The sequence below is a fragment of the Chiloscyllium punctatum genome, chromosome 31 (genome assembly GCF_047496795.1).
Source record: "Chiloscyllium punctatum isolate Juve2018m chromosome 31, sChiPun1.3, whole genome shotgun sequence".
Lineage (NCBI taxonomy): Eukaryota > Metazoa > Chordata > Chondrichthyes > Orectolobiformes > Hemiscylliidae > Chiloscyllium > Chiloscyllium punctatum.
Window position 1 is genome coordinate 73,002,680 of NC_092769.1, and position 18,825 is coordinate 73,021,504.

Consider the following 18,825-nt stretch of genomic DNA (forward strand, 5'->3'; position numbering starts at 1 on the left):
TTCGTAACATTCTGGTCACAGCTGTTTTAAGTCGAGACCTCTACTTCTTAACAGGTTCTATATGTGGGTGTGAAAGCATTGGAGAGTGCAGAAGATATTCACAAGAACAATTTGAGAGATGAGGAATGTGATTGATGTTGTGGCTGAAGGATATTTGATTGTCACATTCAGCATCCTTACAGATCTGCACACAGTAACTGGGAAAATGTTCTCACTTGTGAATGGAGAGCGAGGGCACAGATTTAAGGTATTTGGGAAAATAAGTAAAACAGATCAAGAAAATGTCTTTCCTGCAGGGAGCGACTTGCGTCTGGAATGTGCTGCATGAGGGTGTAGCGGAAGCAGATTTGTTCAAGGGAATTTTAAGAGGGAATTTGATGCTCATTTGAATAGGAAGAATGTGCAGGATTACAGTGAGCAGGTGAGGCACTGGATCAGATGCTCATTCAGAGCTGGCACAGATGTGAAAGTCCTACGCTGTAACAATTGAATTTGGCATAATCTACTTCAGCTAAGGGGTGGTTATTCATGATACAGAATGTCATAAATGGACAGGGGTCTGTGCAGTGTGAAGTGACCTACACTGGCAGCGTAAGGGACTTCCTGAAGACACTCCTGAAGAACCGCTCCCAAACTTCCAACCATTATTTATTACATGCCTAAAGTCAATGGCACGGTGGCTCAGTGGTTAGCATTGCTGCCTCACAACGGCAGGGACCTTGGTCAAATTCCAGCCTTGGGTGACTTTGTGGAGTTTGCATGTTCTCCCCGTATCTGCGTGGGTTTCCTCCGGGTTCACCGATAAAGTCCCAAGATGTGTACGTTAAGGTGGATCGGCCATGCTAAGTTGCCCTTGGCGTGCAGGCTAGGTGTGTTAGCCATGGGAAATGAAGGGTCTGGATAGGACGATCTTGAGGGGGTTGGTGTGCACTCAGATGGGCTGAATAGCCTGCTTCCACACTGAAGGGATTCTATGGAATGATTCTTCTGGCTACCCTCTCTTTAATCACTAGAACATTAAAAATTAGGAGCACTCATAGGTCATTGAGTCTGCTCCACCTTTCGATATGATCACAGCTGATCTCAGCTTCCATTCCACTTTCCAGCCCACTCTCCATAACCCTTCAACCCATCGCTAACTAAAAACCTATCTGTTCCTCAAATTTATTCGGTGTCCCTGTGCCCACCTCACAGATTCGAAACCCTTTGGGAGAAGTAATTTCTCCTCATCTCTTATTTTAAACCTGTCACCCCTTATCCTAAAACTATGACATCTCATTCTAATAGTCCCCTCAAGGGGGAAAACGTCTGCTCTATGTCTACTTTGTCAATCCCCTTAGTATCTGGAATAGGTACATAGAAACCGGAGGAGACCATTCAGCCCCTCAAGCCTGCTTCACAATTCAATGAGAAAATCCCTCGAGGTAAAAGCGACATGACCATTGTGGAGTAAAAATTTGACAATGAGTTACGGAATAGACATTGCTGATCTGTGGCCTGATGCTATATATCTCCCTATGATCTATACGTGGCCCTCATGATTTTGTAAACCTCTTTAAGAATAGAATAGAATCCCTACTGTGTGGAAACAGGCCATTTGGCCCAACAGGTCCACACCGACCCTCTGAAGAGTATCCCACCCAGACCCATTCCCATTCCCCGACCCTATTATCCTATTACCCCTGACTAATGCACAGAACCTACAAACCCCTGAACACTATGGGGCAATGGCCAATTCACCTGACCTGCACATCTTTGGATTGTCGGAGGAAACCGGAGCACCCAGAGGAAACCCACTCAGACACGGGGAGAATGGGCAAACTCCACACAGACATTTGCCTGAGTGTGGAATCAAAGCCGGGTCCCTGGTGCTGTTAGGCAGCAGTGTTGATCACTGAGCCACCATGCCACCCCTAAGGTTAACCCTGAGCCTCCGACGCTCCAGGGAAAACAGCCCCAGTCTATTCAGCCTCTCCCTATAGCTCAAACCCTCCAAGCCCGGAAACATTCTTGTAAATCTTTTCTGAACCCTTTCAAGTTTCACAACATCCTTCCTATAGCAGGGAGACCAGAACTGAACACAGTATTCCATAAGTGACCTAATCAACATCCTTATAAAATCCATGATGTAGAGGTGCCGGTGTTGGACTCGGGTGGACAAAGTTAAAAATCACACAACACCAAGTTATAGTCCAACAGGTTTAATTGGATGCACAAGCTTTTGGAGCGCTGTGTGAATAGGAAAGGGTTTGGAGGGAAATGGGCCAGGAACAGGCAAATGGGACCAGTTTAGTTTGGGATTATGGTTGGCATAGGCTGGTTGGACCGAAGGGTCTGTTGTCCATGCTGTATGACCCTATGACTCCATATGGCAACCCTCTCAATTCCAGAATCACGACCTTTCTCAATAAGGGGATCAAGACTGTGGTGGTCCTGATGCAAAGTTATCTTCCAGGTCAGGTTTGCCCCTAACGTTGATAAGACCTTTCGGTCCATCACCCCAGGGATGTCTATTTATCCTATCCAGCAGTGCTAACCACTGAGCCACAGTGACTAGCACTGCAGCCCACACCGATTAAAAAGGATAGCAATATGAGTCGGAAAGGTTTAGAGGGATATGGGCTGAAAAATGTGTTGCTGGAAAAGCGCAGCAGGTCAGGCAGCATCAAAGGAGCAGGAGAATCGACGTTTCGGGCATCAGCCCTTCTTCAGGAATCATGCCCGAAACGTCGATTCTCCTGCTCCTCGGATGCTGCCTGACCTGCTGTGCTTTTCCAGCAACACATTTTTCAGCTCTGACCTCCAGCATCTGCCGTCCTCACTTTCTCCTCAGAGGGATATGGGCCAAGTGCTGGCAAATGGGACTGGGTTAATTTAGGATATCTGGGCCAGCATGGACGAGTCGGACCGAAGGGTCTGTTTCCGGGCTGTACATCGCTGGGATTATTTCTCACCGTGCTCGTGGGATCTTGCTGTGCGCGACGAGGGCCTCTTTACTGCCAGCACCTCAGCGCAGAGAGAGAGGCGCGGCTGTGGAAGACAGTGTGAGAGGATCGTGGCTAATCTCAAGGAATTATAAGAGAAAGCTGGGAGGAGAGTAAAGATCGTGCAGAAATTACCAGTGGGATTTAATACACATATACAGAAAACAAAAATCCTTTTTTTTGTGTGAAAACAAAACTCAGATGCGGAAATAGCGTGAATTTTTAGCCTGGGCTTTGGAGGGGTGTTTGTAAATTATTATGGGGCGGGACAGAGGTGTCGCAAAGAAGTTTAAAGTTTGAAAGGAAATAGCCCTCACGCCTTTGACGTTGCGTTGGGTCAGTCTTAGGGCGTGTCGGTATATAAACAAAGAACAGGGTCTGTACCAGAGGGGAAACCAGTCCCTCTTTCAACAGCAACTCAGAGGCTGAAAGATTTGCTCTTTCTGTGTGTGCGCGGCTGGAAGAGAGCGAGAGGTTTAGCTTTGAACAAAAAGGAAAGAATCGGAAGGAAAGGGAGAGAGACAGAGACAGAGACAGAGTGAGTGCAAGACTGGTTTCGAACTTGTGTTCATAGGTTGTAGCGTTTCCTGGAGGGAGGAGAAGAGAGAGGGGAGGAAGGGAGAAAGGGAGGGGGAGGAAGAGGGAGAGAGAGGAGGAGTGGGGGGGGAGAGAGAGGAGGAGTGGGGGGGGAGAGAGAGGAGGAGTGGGGGGGGAGAGAGAGGAGGAGTGGGGGGGAGAGAGAGGGGGAGGAAGAGGGAGAGAGAGGGGGAGGAAGGGAGAGAGAGGAAGAGATTCCTGCAACAAAGAGGAAACTTTGACTGAGATACCGGGTGAAGATACTGCTTGGGGAAACACCTTGCTGCATGCACCAGGTAGACAGCTGAGAGAAGGAGAGGGTATGAACGGGAGTCAGGAGGACTCCTCTGGGAGCCTGGTCTCTGGCATCGAGGGGCTTCCCCCCTTGCCCAAGGGTCTGAGCGGGATCCTCAATTCCAGCGGCGGTTCCTGGAGGGACGTGGAAAGGCTCTACGCCAAGCAGACCATGATCCAGGACGAGCTGAGCCGGCCCCACTTGGCCACTGAGAAGTTCCTGAGGAACAAGCCGGCCAATCTGGACGCAGCCCTGGCCTTATTGAGGAAGGAGATGGTAAGCCAAGGCACCTACTATACATCCCTCCATTCTCCCTCCATCCTCCCTCCCTCTCCCCAACCCAACCCATTGGCAAAAAAAAGTCATAGAGCACTGGGAAGAGAGGACCGTCAGCCCATCAAGCCCTGCTTTTTTTTTAGATTACATTCCCTTATAGTGTGGAAACAGGCCCCTCGGCCCAACAAGTCCTTCCTACCCTCCGAAGAGTAACCCACCCAGACCCATTTCCCTCTGACAAATGCACCTGACACTACGGACAATTTAACAACCATGGGGCAGGAAGATCGACGTTTTGGGCAAAAGCCCTTCATCAGGTTTCATTCCTGATGAAGGGCTTTTGCCCGAAACGTCGATTTTTCCTGCTCCTTGGATGCTGCCTGACCTGCTGTGCTTTTCCAGCACCGCTCTCATCTAGATTCTGATCTCCAATCCTCACTTTTGCCCAATTTAACAACCATGTCCCAGGCCTTGCGTGCCTTGCAAGTGCACAGGGACATACAGCAGGGAAACAGACCCTTCAGTCCAACTGTGAGGCTTCCCATTACTGGTCAGTGTGTGGAGTACAGGAGTGGGGATCTCATGTTGGCGGCTGTACAGGACATTGGTAAGGCCACTTTTGGAACACTGTGTCCAATTCTGGTCTCCCTGCTATAGCAAAGATGTTGTTAAACTTGAAAGGGTTCAGAAAGGATTTGCAAGGCTGTTGCCAGGGGTTTGAGCTATAGGGAGACGGTGAATAGGTTGGGTTATTCTCCCTGGAGTGTTGGAGGCTGTCTGTGCTGACAAGATATTCTAAATTAATCTAGTCCCATTTGCCAGCATTTGGCACACATCCCTCTTAAACCCTTCCTATTCATATACCCATCCAGATGCCTTTTAAATGTTAATTGTACCAGCCTTCACCACATCCTCTGACAGCTCATTACATACACGCACCACCCTCTGTGGAAAATGTTGCCCCTTAGGTCCCTTTTATATCTTTTCCCTCTCACCCTAAACCCCTCTAGTTTTGGACTCTCCTACTCTGTGAAAAAGACCTTGGCTATTCACCCTACCCATGCCCCTCATGATTTTATAAAGCTCTCTAATGTCACCCCTCAGCCTCTGACGCTCCAGGGAAAACAGCCTCTCCCTGTAGCTCAAACCCTCCAACCCTGACAACATCCTTGCAAACCTTTTCTGAACTCTTTCAAGTTTCACAATATCTGTGCTAAAGCTGTCCAGTGTTGTTGCCACTACACCATTGTCTCCTGGCATTTACCACCTTGTATCTTCAGGGTACCTGACCACACAATGCAGACCCATGACTCTGGGTTGATGGTGCTCTATTGCCATCCTTATCGGACGATCGTTCCAGGGATGAGGAACGTTGGTCACGTGGACAGATCGGGGCTGCTTTCCTCGGAGGAAAGTTATTTGATAGAGATTTTAAAAATTCTGAAGGGTCTCGGGCAGGCTAAGGAGAAACCATTTCCCTCTCTGATCAAAAGTTTGAGAATGAGGGGATGTGGATTTATGATAATTAGGAATAAAGCAAAGTTAAGACAAGGAAAATCTTTTTTTTTCACACAGCAAGTGGTTCGGTTCTGGGATGTATTGCCTGAGATTGTGATGGAATCCTAGAGATGTACAGCATGGAAACAGATCCTTCGGTCCAACTTGTCCACGCTGACACGATATCCCAACCCAATCTCGTCCCAGCTGCCAGCACCCAGCCCATGTCCCTCCAAACTCTTCCTATTCATATACCTATCCAGATGCCTTTTAAATGTTGCAATTGTACCAGCCTCTACCACTTCCTCTGGCAGCTCATTCCGTACATGTACCAGCCTCAAGTGATCTAATTGAAACTTGCAGAAAGAGGGCTAGATAGTGTGGACATGGAGAAGACGTTTCCACTATTAGCAGAGACCAGGAGCACAGCCTCAGAGGGAAAGGACGACCCTTGAGAGTGGAGATGAAGGGAAACTTCTTCAGCCGGAGGGCAGTGAATCTGTGGAACTCGTTGTCACAGAGGGCTGTGGAAGCCTAGTGACTGAGTGTCAGAGATAGGGGTTCTTGATTGGTAAGGGGATCAAGGGTTACAGGGAGAAGGCAGGAGAATGGGGCTGAGGAACACAGAAGCTAGGATCAAATGTCAGAGCAGACTTGGTGGACCGAATGACCTAATTCTGCTCCTATATCCAATGGATATCGTCAGGCTAAGCGAACTGGCAATAACTTGCCAGGCATATGGGAACATTCAAGGCTATGCACTTTGGCAGGAACAAGAGCTGAATATTATTTAAATGGGAAAAGAGTGCAAAATGCTGCAATGCAGAGGGAATTGGATGTCCTTGCGATGAATCCAAATTCCGAGGTAATAGGGAAGGCAAATGGAATGTTGGCCTTTATTTCAAAGGAAATGGAAGCATAAAAACAGGGAGCACTTACTAAAACCATACAAGGCATTGGTCAGACTCCAGCTGGAGTATTGTGTAAATTTTGGGTTGCCTTATCTAAAGCATTGGAGGCAGTCCAGGTAAGGTTGACTTGACTGATCCTGGTTATGGAGGGATTTTTTTTTAATGAGGAGAGGTTGAGGAGGTTGGGTCTGTGCTCATTGGAGCTTAGAAGAATGAGAGGCAACCTTATTAAAACATGCAAGATTCGTAGAGGGCTTGAGAGAGTAGATATGCAGAGGTTACAGAGTCATACAGCACAGAAACTGACCCTTTGGTCCAACCGGCCCATGCCGACCACAATCCCAAGCTAAACTCGTCCCACCTCCCCGCTCCTGGCCCCATATCCCCCCCAACCCTTTCCCATTCATGTCCTTATCCAAATGTCTTTTAAACATTGTAACTGTACTCTCATCCAATACTTCCTCTTGAAATTCATTTCACACATGAACCACTCTGTTTTAAAAAAAAACATTGCCCCTCATGTCTTTATTAAATCTTTCTCCTCTCACCTTTTTAAAAAAAAAGTGACCCCTAGCCTTGAAATCCCTCACCCTGGGGAAAAGACACCTGTCATTCACCTTGCGGATACCCCTCATGATTTTATAAACCTCTATAAGGTCACCCCTTACTGGGCGGCACGGTGGTTAGCACTGCTGCCTCACAGCGCCAGAGACCTGGGTTCAATTCCCGCCTCAGGCGACTGACTGTGTGGAGTTTGCACATTCTCCCCCCGTGTCTGCGTGGGTTTCCTCCGGGTGCTCCGGTTTCCTCCCACAGTCCAAAGATGTGCAGGTCAGGTGAATTGGCCGTGCTAAATTGCCCGTAGTGTTAGGTAAGGGGTAGATGTAGGGGTATGGGTGAGTTGCGCTTCGGCGGGGCGGTGTGGACTTGTTGGGCCGAAGGGCCTGTTTCCACACTGTAAGGAATCTAATCTAATCAACCTCCTACACTGCAGAGAAAGAAGTCCCCCTTATAACTCAAACCTTGTAGTCCCATCCTGGTAAAGCTCTTCTGAACCCTCTCCAGCTTATAATATCCTTTTGTTGTTCCTTCTTGTGGGAGTGTCCAGGTCTGATGGAATAATTTCAGAATAAGGGGTCACACATTTTAAGACAGAGATGAGGAGGAATTTCTTCTCACATAAGATGGGGAAACTGAGGAATTCTTTACTGCAGAGAGCTTTCAGTGCTGGGTTATTAGGTAGATTCAGAGCGAGCAAAGACTGATTTCTAATCAGTTAGGGGAAAAGGCAGGAAAGTGGAGTTGAAGATAATCAGATCAGCCATGATCTCATTGAATGCTGGAGTAGACCCAATGGGCCGAATGGCCTACTTCTGTTCCTACATCTGCTGGATCTTTGTATACGTCCATGTGAGAAGGTAGAAAAAAGCTCAGTTTAACGCCTCACTTGAAAAAAGGCTCATCCGAGAGGGTAACACTCCCTCACTACAGCCAGGCCAATGTCAGCCTGCATTGTGTGTTCAAGTCTTTGTCAGACTGGAATTCAGTTCACACACAGGTTTCCATAGGCCAGTTTTTAGCTGATGTTCGTATTGGGATCCATTTGCAGGCATGCTGACTCTAACTGGGGTATGGCTCCCACATACACACACTCACTCTTACTGGAGTACATTATCTCACTCACTCACTCACTCTCTTTCTCACTCACTCTCTCCTTTCTCTCCCTGAGGTACGGGATCCCACACTCTCTCTCTCTCTCTCTGTGACTCTAACTGGGGTATGGGATCTCACACACACACTCTGACTCTCACTGGGGCATGGGATCACACACTCTCTGTGACTCTAACTGGGACACGGGATCCCACAGACACTCTGACAGCAACTGGGGTATGGGATCCCTTCCACACACTCTGACTCTAACTGGGGCATGGGATCCCTCCCACACACTCTGACTCTAACTGGGGCACGGGATCCCTCACACACACTCTGACACTAACTGGGGCACGGGATTCCACACACACTCTCCCTCTGAATCTCACTGGGGCACGGGATCCTCCACACACTCTGACTCTAACTGGGATATGGGATCCCACACACATACTCTGACTCTGAAACTGGGATATGGGATCACACACACACACACACACACACTCTCTGAATCTCACTGGGATATGGGATCCCACACACATACTCTGACTCTGAAACTGGGGCACGGGATCCCACACACACACACACACACACACACACACACACACACACTCTCTCTGAATCTCACTGGGGTATGGGATCCCACACACACACACTGACTCTGAAACTGGGGCATGGGATCCCACACACACACACACACACACACACTCTGACTCTAACTGGGGCACGGGATCTCTCCCACACACTGACTCTGACACTAACTGGAGCACGGGATCTCACACACACACACTCTCTCTGAATCTCACTGGGGTATGGGATCCCACACACACACACACACTCTCTCTGAATCTCACTGGGGTATGGGATCCCACACACACACACAGACTCTCACTGGGGCACGGGATCACACACACACACACACACACTCTCACTGGGGTGGGGGCTTGCAGATCATGATACTGTACAAACTACAGCTGAACTATTTTCCTTTCCTATGCATGTACGTATTGGCCTGGAGCTGAGCTCAGCACAGGGAGTGCTCTGAACAAGCTGTGCCTGTCCTGGCCTGGCCTTGTGTGAACAATGTCTTCCTAGTTTGCTTTTGCTCATGCTGTGCCTGAAAGGGCCCTTTGTTTCTTTCTGTCAGATTCAGCACCTGCTGGTGGAAGGCGAGGATTGTGTTTAAGGCCCAGTGGATCTGCAGTCACATCTGCTTCTGTTTATTCAGGCTGTCCAGCCTGTCCTTGCATCTGGCTCACAGGACATCCTGAATAACCCGCTTACCAGCAATATAGTTAATCAGGACAGTTCCCTCAGCCCCCTACCCTTCCTTCTAACTTCCAAACAGGCAAACTCTCCAGCTGAAAGGTTCTGCATGGACTAACTCCCTGCACTTGCCAAGCTCCTGTGCAGAAGGAACAGCCACGAGGGGCTTTATGAGCCCTGGGCTCCACCCCATCCCACCTTGACAGTCCAGCCCTTGCTACACCCTCCCTAGCCCAAGCACTCCATTCTGTGCTTCTCCTGAGCACAGTTTAATCAAGAGCGTTTGAAGACATGGGGTTTGGATAAGCAGGCTTCCAGACTGATGCACCCTTCCCTTCCCTCTCCCTAACCCTGGGGTCTTCCATCCGCGATCGGGAATGGGACGCCTGGCTGGGTTCTCAGGGAGGGGTGGAGATTGGGAGCAGCTGACCCCTGGCTGATTACCTCTGACCCTGGGGACAGTGATTGGCAGCAGAGGAATCATGGCTAATTCTCCCCTGGGGTCACCGGACAATCGTCGGGAAGACTTCTCCCCTAAAGCCTCGAAACCCAGCTGTGGTCTTCTGTCGTTGGCGCCGGGGGGTGGTGGAGGGGGCAGCTCACAGTTGTTCCCCCACACCCCTTTGGTACGCCAGGTGTGTTTCCCCTGCCTCTGCCCGACCTTGTCTCTTCTCCTCTACAGGTAGGCCTGCGACAGCTCGACATGTCCCTCCTCTGCCAACTGTGGTCGCTGCACGAGTCCATTCAGGACTACAAGGGCCTGTACCAGGACATGACCTCGTCCATGCACTCCTATGCCTCGGAAAATGCCGACTACGACGATGAGGATGAGTTGGAGGCCGACGAGGACGGCTCGGACCACTGCAAGGACGACATGGCGCACAAGAGTCTGAAAGTCCCCCCGACGCAGAACTCCCGGGACAAGTGGCTGCAGGATTCTTTCCACATTACAATATAAACAACAGACGCTCTCGCTGATACCGCTTCTGCCTTTCCTTTTGTAAAAACAAAAATTCATTCCTGCGGTGTGTTTTTTCACCGGCAGAGGCGAGCATTTATTGTCATCCCCCGTGGAAGTGGTGGTGAGCTGAGAGACTGGGCTCCCGTTACCTAAATGGGGCGGTTAGGGGTCAGGAAGGCCGATTTCTTTTCCCGTGGCGCTGTTCGGGGACTTAGAGCAGCCTCATGACCGCACAGATTCCCGAGCGGGGCAGGCAGGGTCTGGGATGAGAGGGAGGGATTGGTAAAGTGGGAGGGAGGAGAGAACACACAGCAGCATTGCATCTGGTCACTTTTGGAGCTCCCCTTCCCACACCGTCTTGGTTTCCTGATGCATTCCGAATTCCAATCGACAGGCAGGCAGCGGCCTCAGCTCTCCTGTCGTCTCAATCCACTGCTCGGGAATTCTGAGCAAGAGATTGTTTCTTCATTCTGACGCAGTCTGCCATAGTCAATTTTCTTTTATCTGCAATCGTAGCCAAATCAGGGCAAACTCTCCCTGTTCAGAATCAGATTTCATACCCCAGTGAGAGTCTGTGTGTGTGTGGGAGCCTGTACCCCAGTGAGAGTCTGTGTGTGTGTGTGAGAGAGTCCATACCCCAGTGAGAGTGTGTGTCCGTGTCCATACCCCAGTGAGAGTCTGTGTGTGTGTGTGTGAATGAGTCCATACCCCAGTGAGAGTCTGTGTGTGTGTGAGTGAGTGAGTCCATACCCCAGTGAGAGTCTGTGTGTGTGTCCGTGTCCATACCCCAGTGTGTGTGTGTGAGTCCATACCCCAGTGAGAGTCTGTGTGTGTGTGTGTGTGTCTGTGTCCATACCCCAGTGAGAGTGTGTGTGTGTGTGTGTGTGTGTGAGTGAGTGAGTCCATACCCCAGTGAGAGTCTGTGTGTGTGTCCGTGTCCATACCCCAGTGAGAGTGTGTGTGTGTGGCAGCCTGTACCCCAGTGAGAGTCTGTGTGTGTGTGTGAGTGAGTCCATACACCAGTGAGAGTCTGTGTGTGTGTCCGTGTCCATGTGTGTCCATACCCCAGTGAGAGTCTGTCTGTGTGTGTGTGTGTGTCCATACCCCAGTGAGAGTGTGTGTCCGTGTCCATGTGTGTCCATACCCCAGTGAGAGTCTGTGTGTGTGTGTGTGTGTGTGTGAGTGAGTCCATACCCCAGTGAGAGTCTGTGTGTGTGTCTGTGTCCATACCCCAGTGTGTGTGTGTGTGTCCATACCCCAGTGAGAGTCTGTGTGTGTGTGTGTGTGTGTGTGTGTGTCCGTGTCCATACCCCAGTGAGAGTGTGTGAGTGAGTGAGTCCATACCCCAGTGAGAGTCTGTGTGTGTGTGTGTGTGTGTGTGTGTCCGTGTCCATACCCCAGTGAGTGTGTGTGTGTGTGTGTGAGTGAGTGAGTCCATACCCCAGTGAGAGTCTGTGTGTGTGTGTGTGTGTGTCCGTGTCCATACCCCAGTGAGTGTGTGTGTGTGTGTGTGAGTGAGTGAGTCCATACCCCAGTGAGAGTCTGTGTGTGTGTCCGTGTCCATACCCCAGTGAGAGTGTGTGTGTGTGGCAGCCTGTACCCCAGTGAGAGTCTGTGTGTGTGTGTGAGTGAGTCCATACACCAGTGAGAGTCTGTGTGTGTGTCCGTGTCCATGTGTGTCCATACCCCAGTGAGAGTCTGTCTGTGTGTGTGTGTGTCCATACCCCAGTGAGAGTCTGTATGTGTACATGTGTGTGGCCCAGACCCTGATAAGGGTCAGTGTGTGTGTCAGAGCCATACCCAAGTAAGAGTCAGTATGTGATCCAGGATTTCTGTCCTGTTCATCTCTTGTAGCTGGCAATGTAATTTGCTGACAATGAAATTGAGATGTTTGTTACTTTGAAACAAAACTCATGTTCATGTTATAAAGTTAGAATTCTGAAATCTATGTTAGAAGACAGGAGATTTTGTATAATTTATATTTAGCATTGCTTTATTTTTCAGTTGAGCAGCAGACACACATTAAGTTATACACTATATGGTTTATCACATGACACGTAACCATTAATTACAAATAAATGAATTTGACTTACCTTTTTTTGGATATGCGTTATGCTGCCTGATATCTATGTTCCATCTCAGTGGGGGATTTTGGTGTTCAGATTGGACCATTTTCTACTTTACATCCCCATCAAACACTCCAAGACGGGGAAAGCATGGTGGTTCAGTGATCAGCACTACTGCCTCACAGTGCCAGGGACTGGGATTTGATCCCACTCTCGGGCAACTGACTGCGTGGAGTTTGCTCATTCTCCACTTGTCCGTGTGGGTTTCCTCTGGGTACTCAGTTTCCTCCAACAGTCCAAAGATGTGCAGGTTAGGTGGATTGGCCATGCTAAATTGCCCATAGTGTGCAGACTAGGTGGATTAGCCATGGGAAATGCAGTCACAGGAATAGGTAGAGAAGGTGTGTCTGGGTGGGATGTCCTGTGAAGGGGTAATGTGGGCATAATGGGCTGAATGACCTGCTTCTACAATATAGGGATTCTATGATTCATATGTCTACAGACACAGTAAAGCTCTCTCTACTCTTTAAAACTCAAAACAAAGCTCCCTTGGCATTGCCCCTATCAAACACTCAAAGCTTGGGAATACCGTGGGGTTAGATACAGTGTAAAACACTCCCTACTCTCTTTGAATTGAATGTAACCAGAAAGTAAAGCTTCCTCAACATTTTCACCATCAGGTATTCCCAGGACAGGGACAGCACAGGGTTAGATACAGAGTAAAGCTCCCTCTACACTGTGCCCCTATCAAACACTGCCCAGGACAGGGACAGCACAGGGTTTGATACAGAGTAAAGCTCCCTCTACACTGTCCCCCTATCAAACACTCCCAGGACAGGGACAGCACAGGGTTGGATACAGAGTAAAGCTCCCGCTACTAAACGCAATGTAAAGCTCTCTCTACACTTCTGAACTGAAAGTAAAGTGTGTTTGACACTGCCCCCATCAGACACTTCCTGGGATAGCATGGGGTTAGATACAGAGTAATCTCCCCAACTCTCAAACTGGAGTGAAAGTCCCTAGACTCTGCCCCCATCAGACACTCCTAAGACAGGTAAAGCACAGGAAATTGTGCCAATATCGCCAGCCATTGGCAGTGGAATGTGATGCCAATGAAATATGCTTTGTCCTGGATGCTGTCGAGATTCTTGAGTGTTGATGGAGCTGCATTCCTCCAGGTAAGTGGGGGAGTTTTCCATCACACTCCTGACTTGTGCCTTGTTGATGGCGGACGGGTTTTAGGGAGTAAGGAAATCGTTGCAGAACTCCCAAGGGTTTCTGAGATTGACAAACATCCCACTCAGAGTGATAGAGCAGATATTTTTGAATCAGTTTGATCAGGGACAGTATCGCCACTCCCTGGAGCAGGTGGGACTTGAACCCGGGTCCACGGACTCGAGAGCAGGAACACAACTCCCAGCTTCCCTCGGGTATAAATGGTTTCTCAGAGAGCCACGGGGAAGCTGTTAAAGGAGGCGACACCTTGGACACTGTCCACAAGGCCAGTATTTACTTGCTCATTTCAGGAGGCAGATAAGCGTCTTAAGAACATAGGAACTAGAAGCAGGAGCAGGCCATTCGGCCCCTCAAGCCAGCTCTACTATTCAATAAGATGGTGGCTGAGTCTTTTCATGACCTGAGCTCCACTTACCCGCCCTCTCACCATAACCCTTTATTCCTTTACTGTTCAAAAACATATCTTTCTTTGCCTTATAAACATTCAGTGTCATAGCCTCATTGCACAGGGAATTCCACAGATTCACATCCCTTTGGGGTGAATAAATTCCTCCTGGGCTCTGTCTGAAATCTGCTCTCCCTTATTTTGAGGCTGTGCCCCCTCGTTCTAGTTTCACCCATCCCCCCCCAGTGGAAACAACCTCCCTGCTTCTATCTCATCTATCCCCGTCGTCATTTTATATGTTTCTAGAAGATTCCCCACCCCCTTCATTCTTTTAAATCCTAATGAGTACAGTCCCAGTCGACTCAATCTGTCCCCAGAAACCAACCTCTCAACTCCAGAATCAACTTAGTGAACGTCCTCTGCACCCCCTTCAGTGCCAGTACATCCTTTCTTAAGTAGGGAGACCCAAACTGTACACAGGACTCCCAGGTATGGCCTCACCAGCACCCTATACAGCTGCAGTATAACCTCCCGGTTATTAAACTCCAGCCCTCTTGCAATGAAGTCTTTTTTTTTATGCATTCACAGGGTGGGGGCATCACTGGCTAGGCCAGCATCTATTGCCCCTTCCTAGCTGCCCAGACGGCAGTTAAGAGTCAACCCCATTGCTGTGGGTCTGGAGTCACATGTAGGCCAGACCAGGTAAGGATGGCAGTTTCCTTCCCTGAAGGACATTAGTGAACCAGATGGGTTTTCCCAACAATCGATTCCTGGTCATCATTAGACTTTTAATTCCAGGTTTTTATTTAATTCAAATTCCACCATCTTCCGAGGTGGGATTCAAAGCTGGGTCCCCAGAACGTTACCTGGGTCGCTAGATTAGCTGTCCAGTGATAATACCACCAGGCCAGCGCCTGCTCGTCTTATCCCCCTAATCATTCATTCTTGTAAATCACTTCTGCGCTCTCTCCAATGCGTTCATACCCTTCCTGGAGTGTGGCAGCCAGAACTCTACACAAAACCCCAGCTGAGTTGAAAAGGTGGTCGTGGAGAGTGAATGTGGAAGGTGTTGGGACGTGGTGCTTCGTCCTGCGTGGTTTCAAGTTTCTGGAGTGTTGTTGGGACTGCACTCCCCCAGGCAAGTGGACAGTATTCCAACACACTCCTAACGTGTGTCTTGTCAATGGTGGACAAGTTTTTGGGGTTGAGGGGGAGGGTGTTAGGAGGCACACTAATTACTGCAGAATTCCTTAGCCTCTGAGCTGCCCTTGTAGTAGCAGCAGCTTTTATACAGCTGACCTGGTTCAGTTTCTGGTCAACGGTGGCTCCCAGGATATTGATCATGAGGAATATAGCAATACCAACAAATGTCCAGTGGACAGGTTAAGGGAATACAAGGAGAATCTCATCTTCTCCCATGTTAACGGGTGCAGACTTGACAAGAAAAGACTGTACAGGGCAGCCAGTTGGGGATACTGGATTAGTGGTGCTGGAAGAGCACAGCAGTTCAGGCAGCATCCAACGAGCAGCGAAATTGACGTTTCGGGCAAAAGCCCTTCATCAGGAATAAAGAGATTGCCCAACCTAAAAAGAACTGTGCAGCTTTCAACTCTTTCCACAGGGGAACCTCGATGCCATTTCCAGCTTTGAGAAAGAAGAAAGAATTGCATTTCTGTAGCACCTTTCACAATGCCCTAGCGTCTTTTACACTGCTTTTGAAACATAAAAGTACGAAACAGGGCAGGCGATTTATACACAGCACAGTTCCATGGATGGCTCTGTGTATGTCACCTGTGGCCAGGTTAGAATCGATAGACTCAAGTCTAACTTCAAGGCTACGCCGTGAAAAAGAATGAGGCTGAAGCTCCAGTGTCACACAGAGGAGGTGCTGCACTGTCACAGGCGACATCTCTCAATGAGAGGTGAAACCAAAGTCTACACAGGTAGCTTTAAAAGTTGCCACGGCAATATAGAGTCATAGAGCACGGAAACAGATCCTTTAGTCCAACCAGTTCATAATTCCAAACTAAACTCGTCCCACCTGCCTGCTCCTGACCCATATCCCTCCAAACCCTTTCCTATTCACGTCCTTATCCAAATGTCTTTTAAACATTGTTACCGTACCCACATCCCCCACTTCCTCAGGATGTTCATTCTACATACCACCCTCTGTGTTTAGTATGCTGTAGAAGATCTGGTTAGTTATCCCCTATATCCTGGTCAGTACTGATTTACCTAAAGGACGTTTCTCCTTGTAGGGAGACTAAAATTAGGGCGCATCATTTAATGTTTAAGTCAGAGGTGAGGAGAAATATTTTCTCGATGAGGATGTGGAATGTTCAGCCCCAGATGGTAGTGGAGTCTGTGTGAAATATCATTTAATATTTTAAAAGAATATATATACTTTTAAGAACAATGTCTAGAGTCACAGTCATGGAAACAGACCCTTCGGTCCAACCAGACCATGTTGACCACAATTTTAAACTAAACTAAACCTTTCTGCCCATTCCCCACACCCCAGCTGATTGCCTGAGAGTCCAATCTAACCCCCTCCACGGAGTCATACAGCACAGAAACTGACCCTTCAGCCCAACCAGTCCATAATCCCAAACTAAACTAGACCCACCTGCCTGCTCCTGGCCCATATGCCTCCAAACCCTTTCCTATTCATGCACTTATCCAGTGTCTTTTAAGCCCATATCCACCACTTCCTCAGGAAGTTCATTCCAAACACAAACCACCCTCCGTGTAAAACATTCGCCCTCGTGTCTTTTTCAAATCCCTCTCCTCACCTTAAAAATGTGTCCCCTCGTCTTGAAATTCCCCATCCCAGGGAAAAGACAACTATCACTAACTCTGTCTATACCCTTCATTATTTTATAAGCTTCTGTCAGGTCATCTCTCAGGCTCCAGGGAAAGTCCCATTTACAAGAAAGTTGCCAGTGCTTGAAAATTGTAATTGCAGGGAAAAGGTGGTGGGACTAGGATTGTTTTCCCTCGAACAGAGGCCGCAGTGGGGTGACTTAATTGAGTTGTGCAGAATCATGAGGGATTTGAGGAGAGTACACAAGAAAAACAGGTTTTCCCTCGGGGAAAAGTCAACTCCCAGGGGGCACAGATTTAAGGTGATCGGTCGAAGGGTTGGAGGAGCTTTGAGGAGACTTTTTTTTTATTCCAGAGGAAGGTACGTGTCTGGAATTCACTGCCCAGTTGGCGGTTGAGGTGGAAATCCTCAATTCACGTGAGACGAATCTGGATCTATACCTGCTGTAACCTACAAGGCTCCAGGTCAAGTGCTGTAGAGTAGGATTAGAATGGGCGGTTTGTTTATTTGGCTGGCTGAACGGCCTTTTTTTGGACTGTAACTTTTTTATGGTGCTACAGGCCTTTTAAGTTTATTCCAGGCCGAATTAGATAGCTGCTTGACGGATAACAGAACTGAGGATTATGGGGTGCAAACAGACATAGAGACCACAACCAGATCAGACATGATTTTACTGATCACAAATACTGAGTCATGGAGCAGGGTTAAAGGACCAAGCAGTCTACTGTCATCCTGCTAGGGTGGGGGATTTTGAGACTAGGGGGTGAGAGGTGAGAGGAGAGAGATTTAAAAAAGGACACGAGGGCCAATGTTTTTACAGAGAGTGGTTCGCATGTGAAATGAACTTCCTCAGGAAGTGGTGGATTGTGGGTACAGTTACAACATTTAAAAGACATTTGGATAAGATTAGATTAGATTAGATTACTTACAGTGTGGAAACAGGCCCTTCGGCCCAACAAGTCCACACCGACCCTCCGAAGAGCAACCCACCCAGACCCATTCCCCTACATTTACCCCTTCATCTAACACTACGGGTAATTTAGCATGGCCAATTCACCTAACCTGCACATCTTTGGACTGTGGGAGGAAACCGGAGCACCCGGAGGAAACCCACGCAGACACGGGGAGAATGTGCAAACTCCACACAGACAAATATAGGAAAGGGTTTGGAGGGATATGGGCCAGGAACAGACAAGTGGGACTCGTTTACTTTGGGGGTTAGGTTTGGCATGGGCTGGCTTTGATACACAATTGTTTTTTGAAAAAAAACACATTATCTGGTCAATATCGCATTGCTCTTTGTAGATTATTGAATGCAAACCAACCGCCCCATTAAAACAATCACTACACTTCAAATTTGTTTTTAACAAATGCAAGGCACTTTGGTGGTTGTGAAAGGCGCTATACAAATGCAAGTCTTTTTTATTATTCTCCACTTCTTTCATTCGCTCAGAACCTATCGATAGCATTTCTGTCTCCCCTCCATGCTGAGGAAAAACCATCTACCTGAAATCTTAACTCCCTTTTCTCTCTCTCCACTTACACTGCCCAACCAGCTGAGTATTCTGTTTCGATACTGCTGAGTAAATCTGGATGCAAAGTTTGACCTGGTCTGGTTTGAATTGTTTGGCCAGTGATCCTGCAGATCAGAAAATATCTCAATTTTCAACTGCAGGTCAACATTTGAATCTTTAAAAATGGGATCGCTGTGTGTTGGAATATTCTTGCTTAATAAATCTTCCATAGATACTTTTTTTAAAAAACAATCACGTTAAGTTTAAACTTTACATTTCGTGTGTAAAGGTGGTGGGGGTGAGGCATGGTTTTTCGTTTGATTCCATAGAGTTGTTTTGTGCCCGGTACTGAGGGGTCTGGAGACTTGGATGTGTGTGTGTGCATCT

General features: G+C 48.3%; 1 protein-coding gene across 1 annotated transcript; it reads left to right on the plus strand.

Annotated features, from left to right (window-relative positions):
• The first annotated feature begins 3,744 nt into the window (after positions 1 to 3,744).
• On the plus strand, positions 3,745 to 12,517 carry fam89b (family with sequence similarity 89 member B). The gene is made up of 2 exons (XM_072551047.1): positions 3,745 to 4,131; positions 10,135 to 12,517. Exons 1-2 carry the CDS (start codon positions 3,883 to 3,885, stop codon positions 10,408 to 10,410), a joined length of 525 nt encoding a protein of 174 aa, XP_072407148.1. The 5' UTR covers positions 3,745 to 3,882; the 3' UTR covers positions 10,411 to 12,517.
• Positions 12,518 to 18,825: the final 6,308 nt, after the last annotated feature.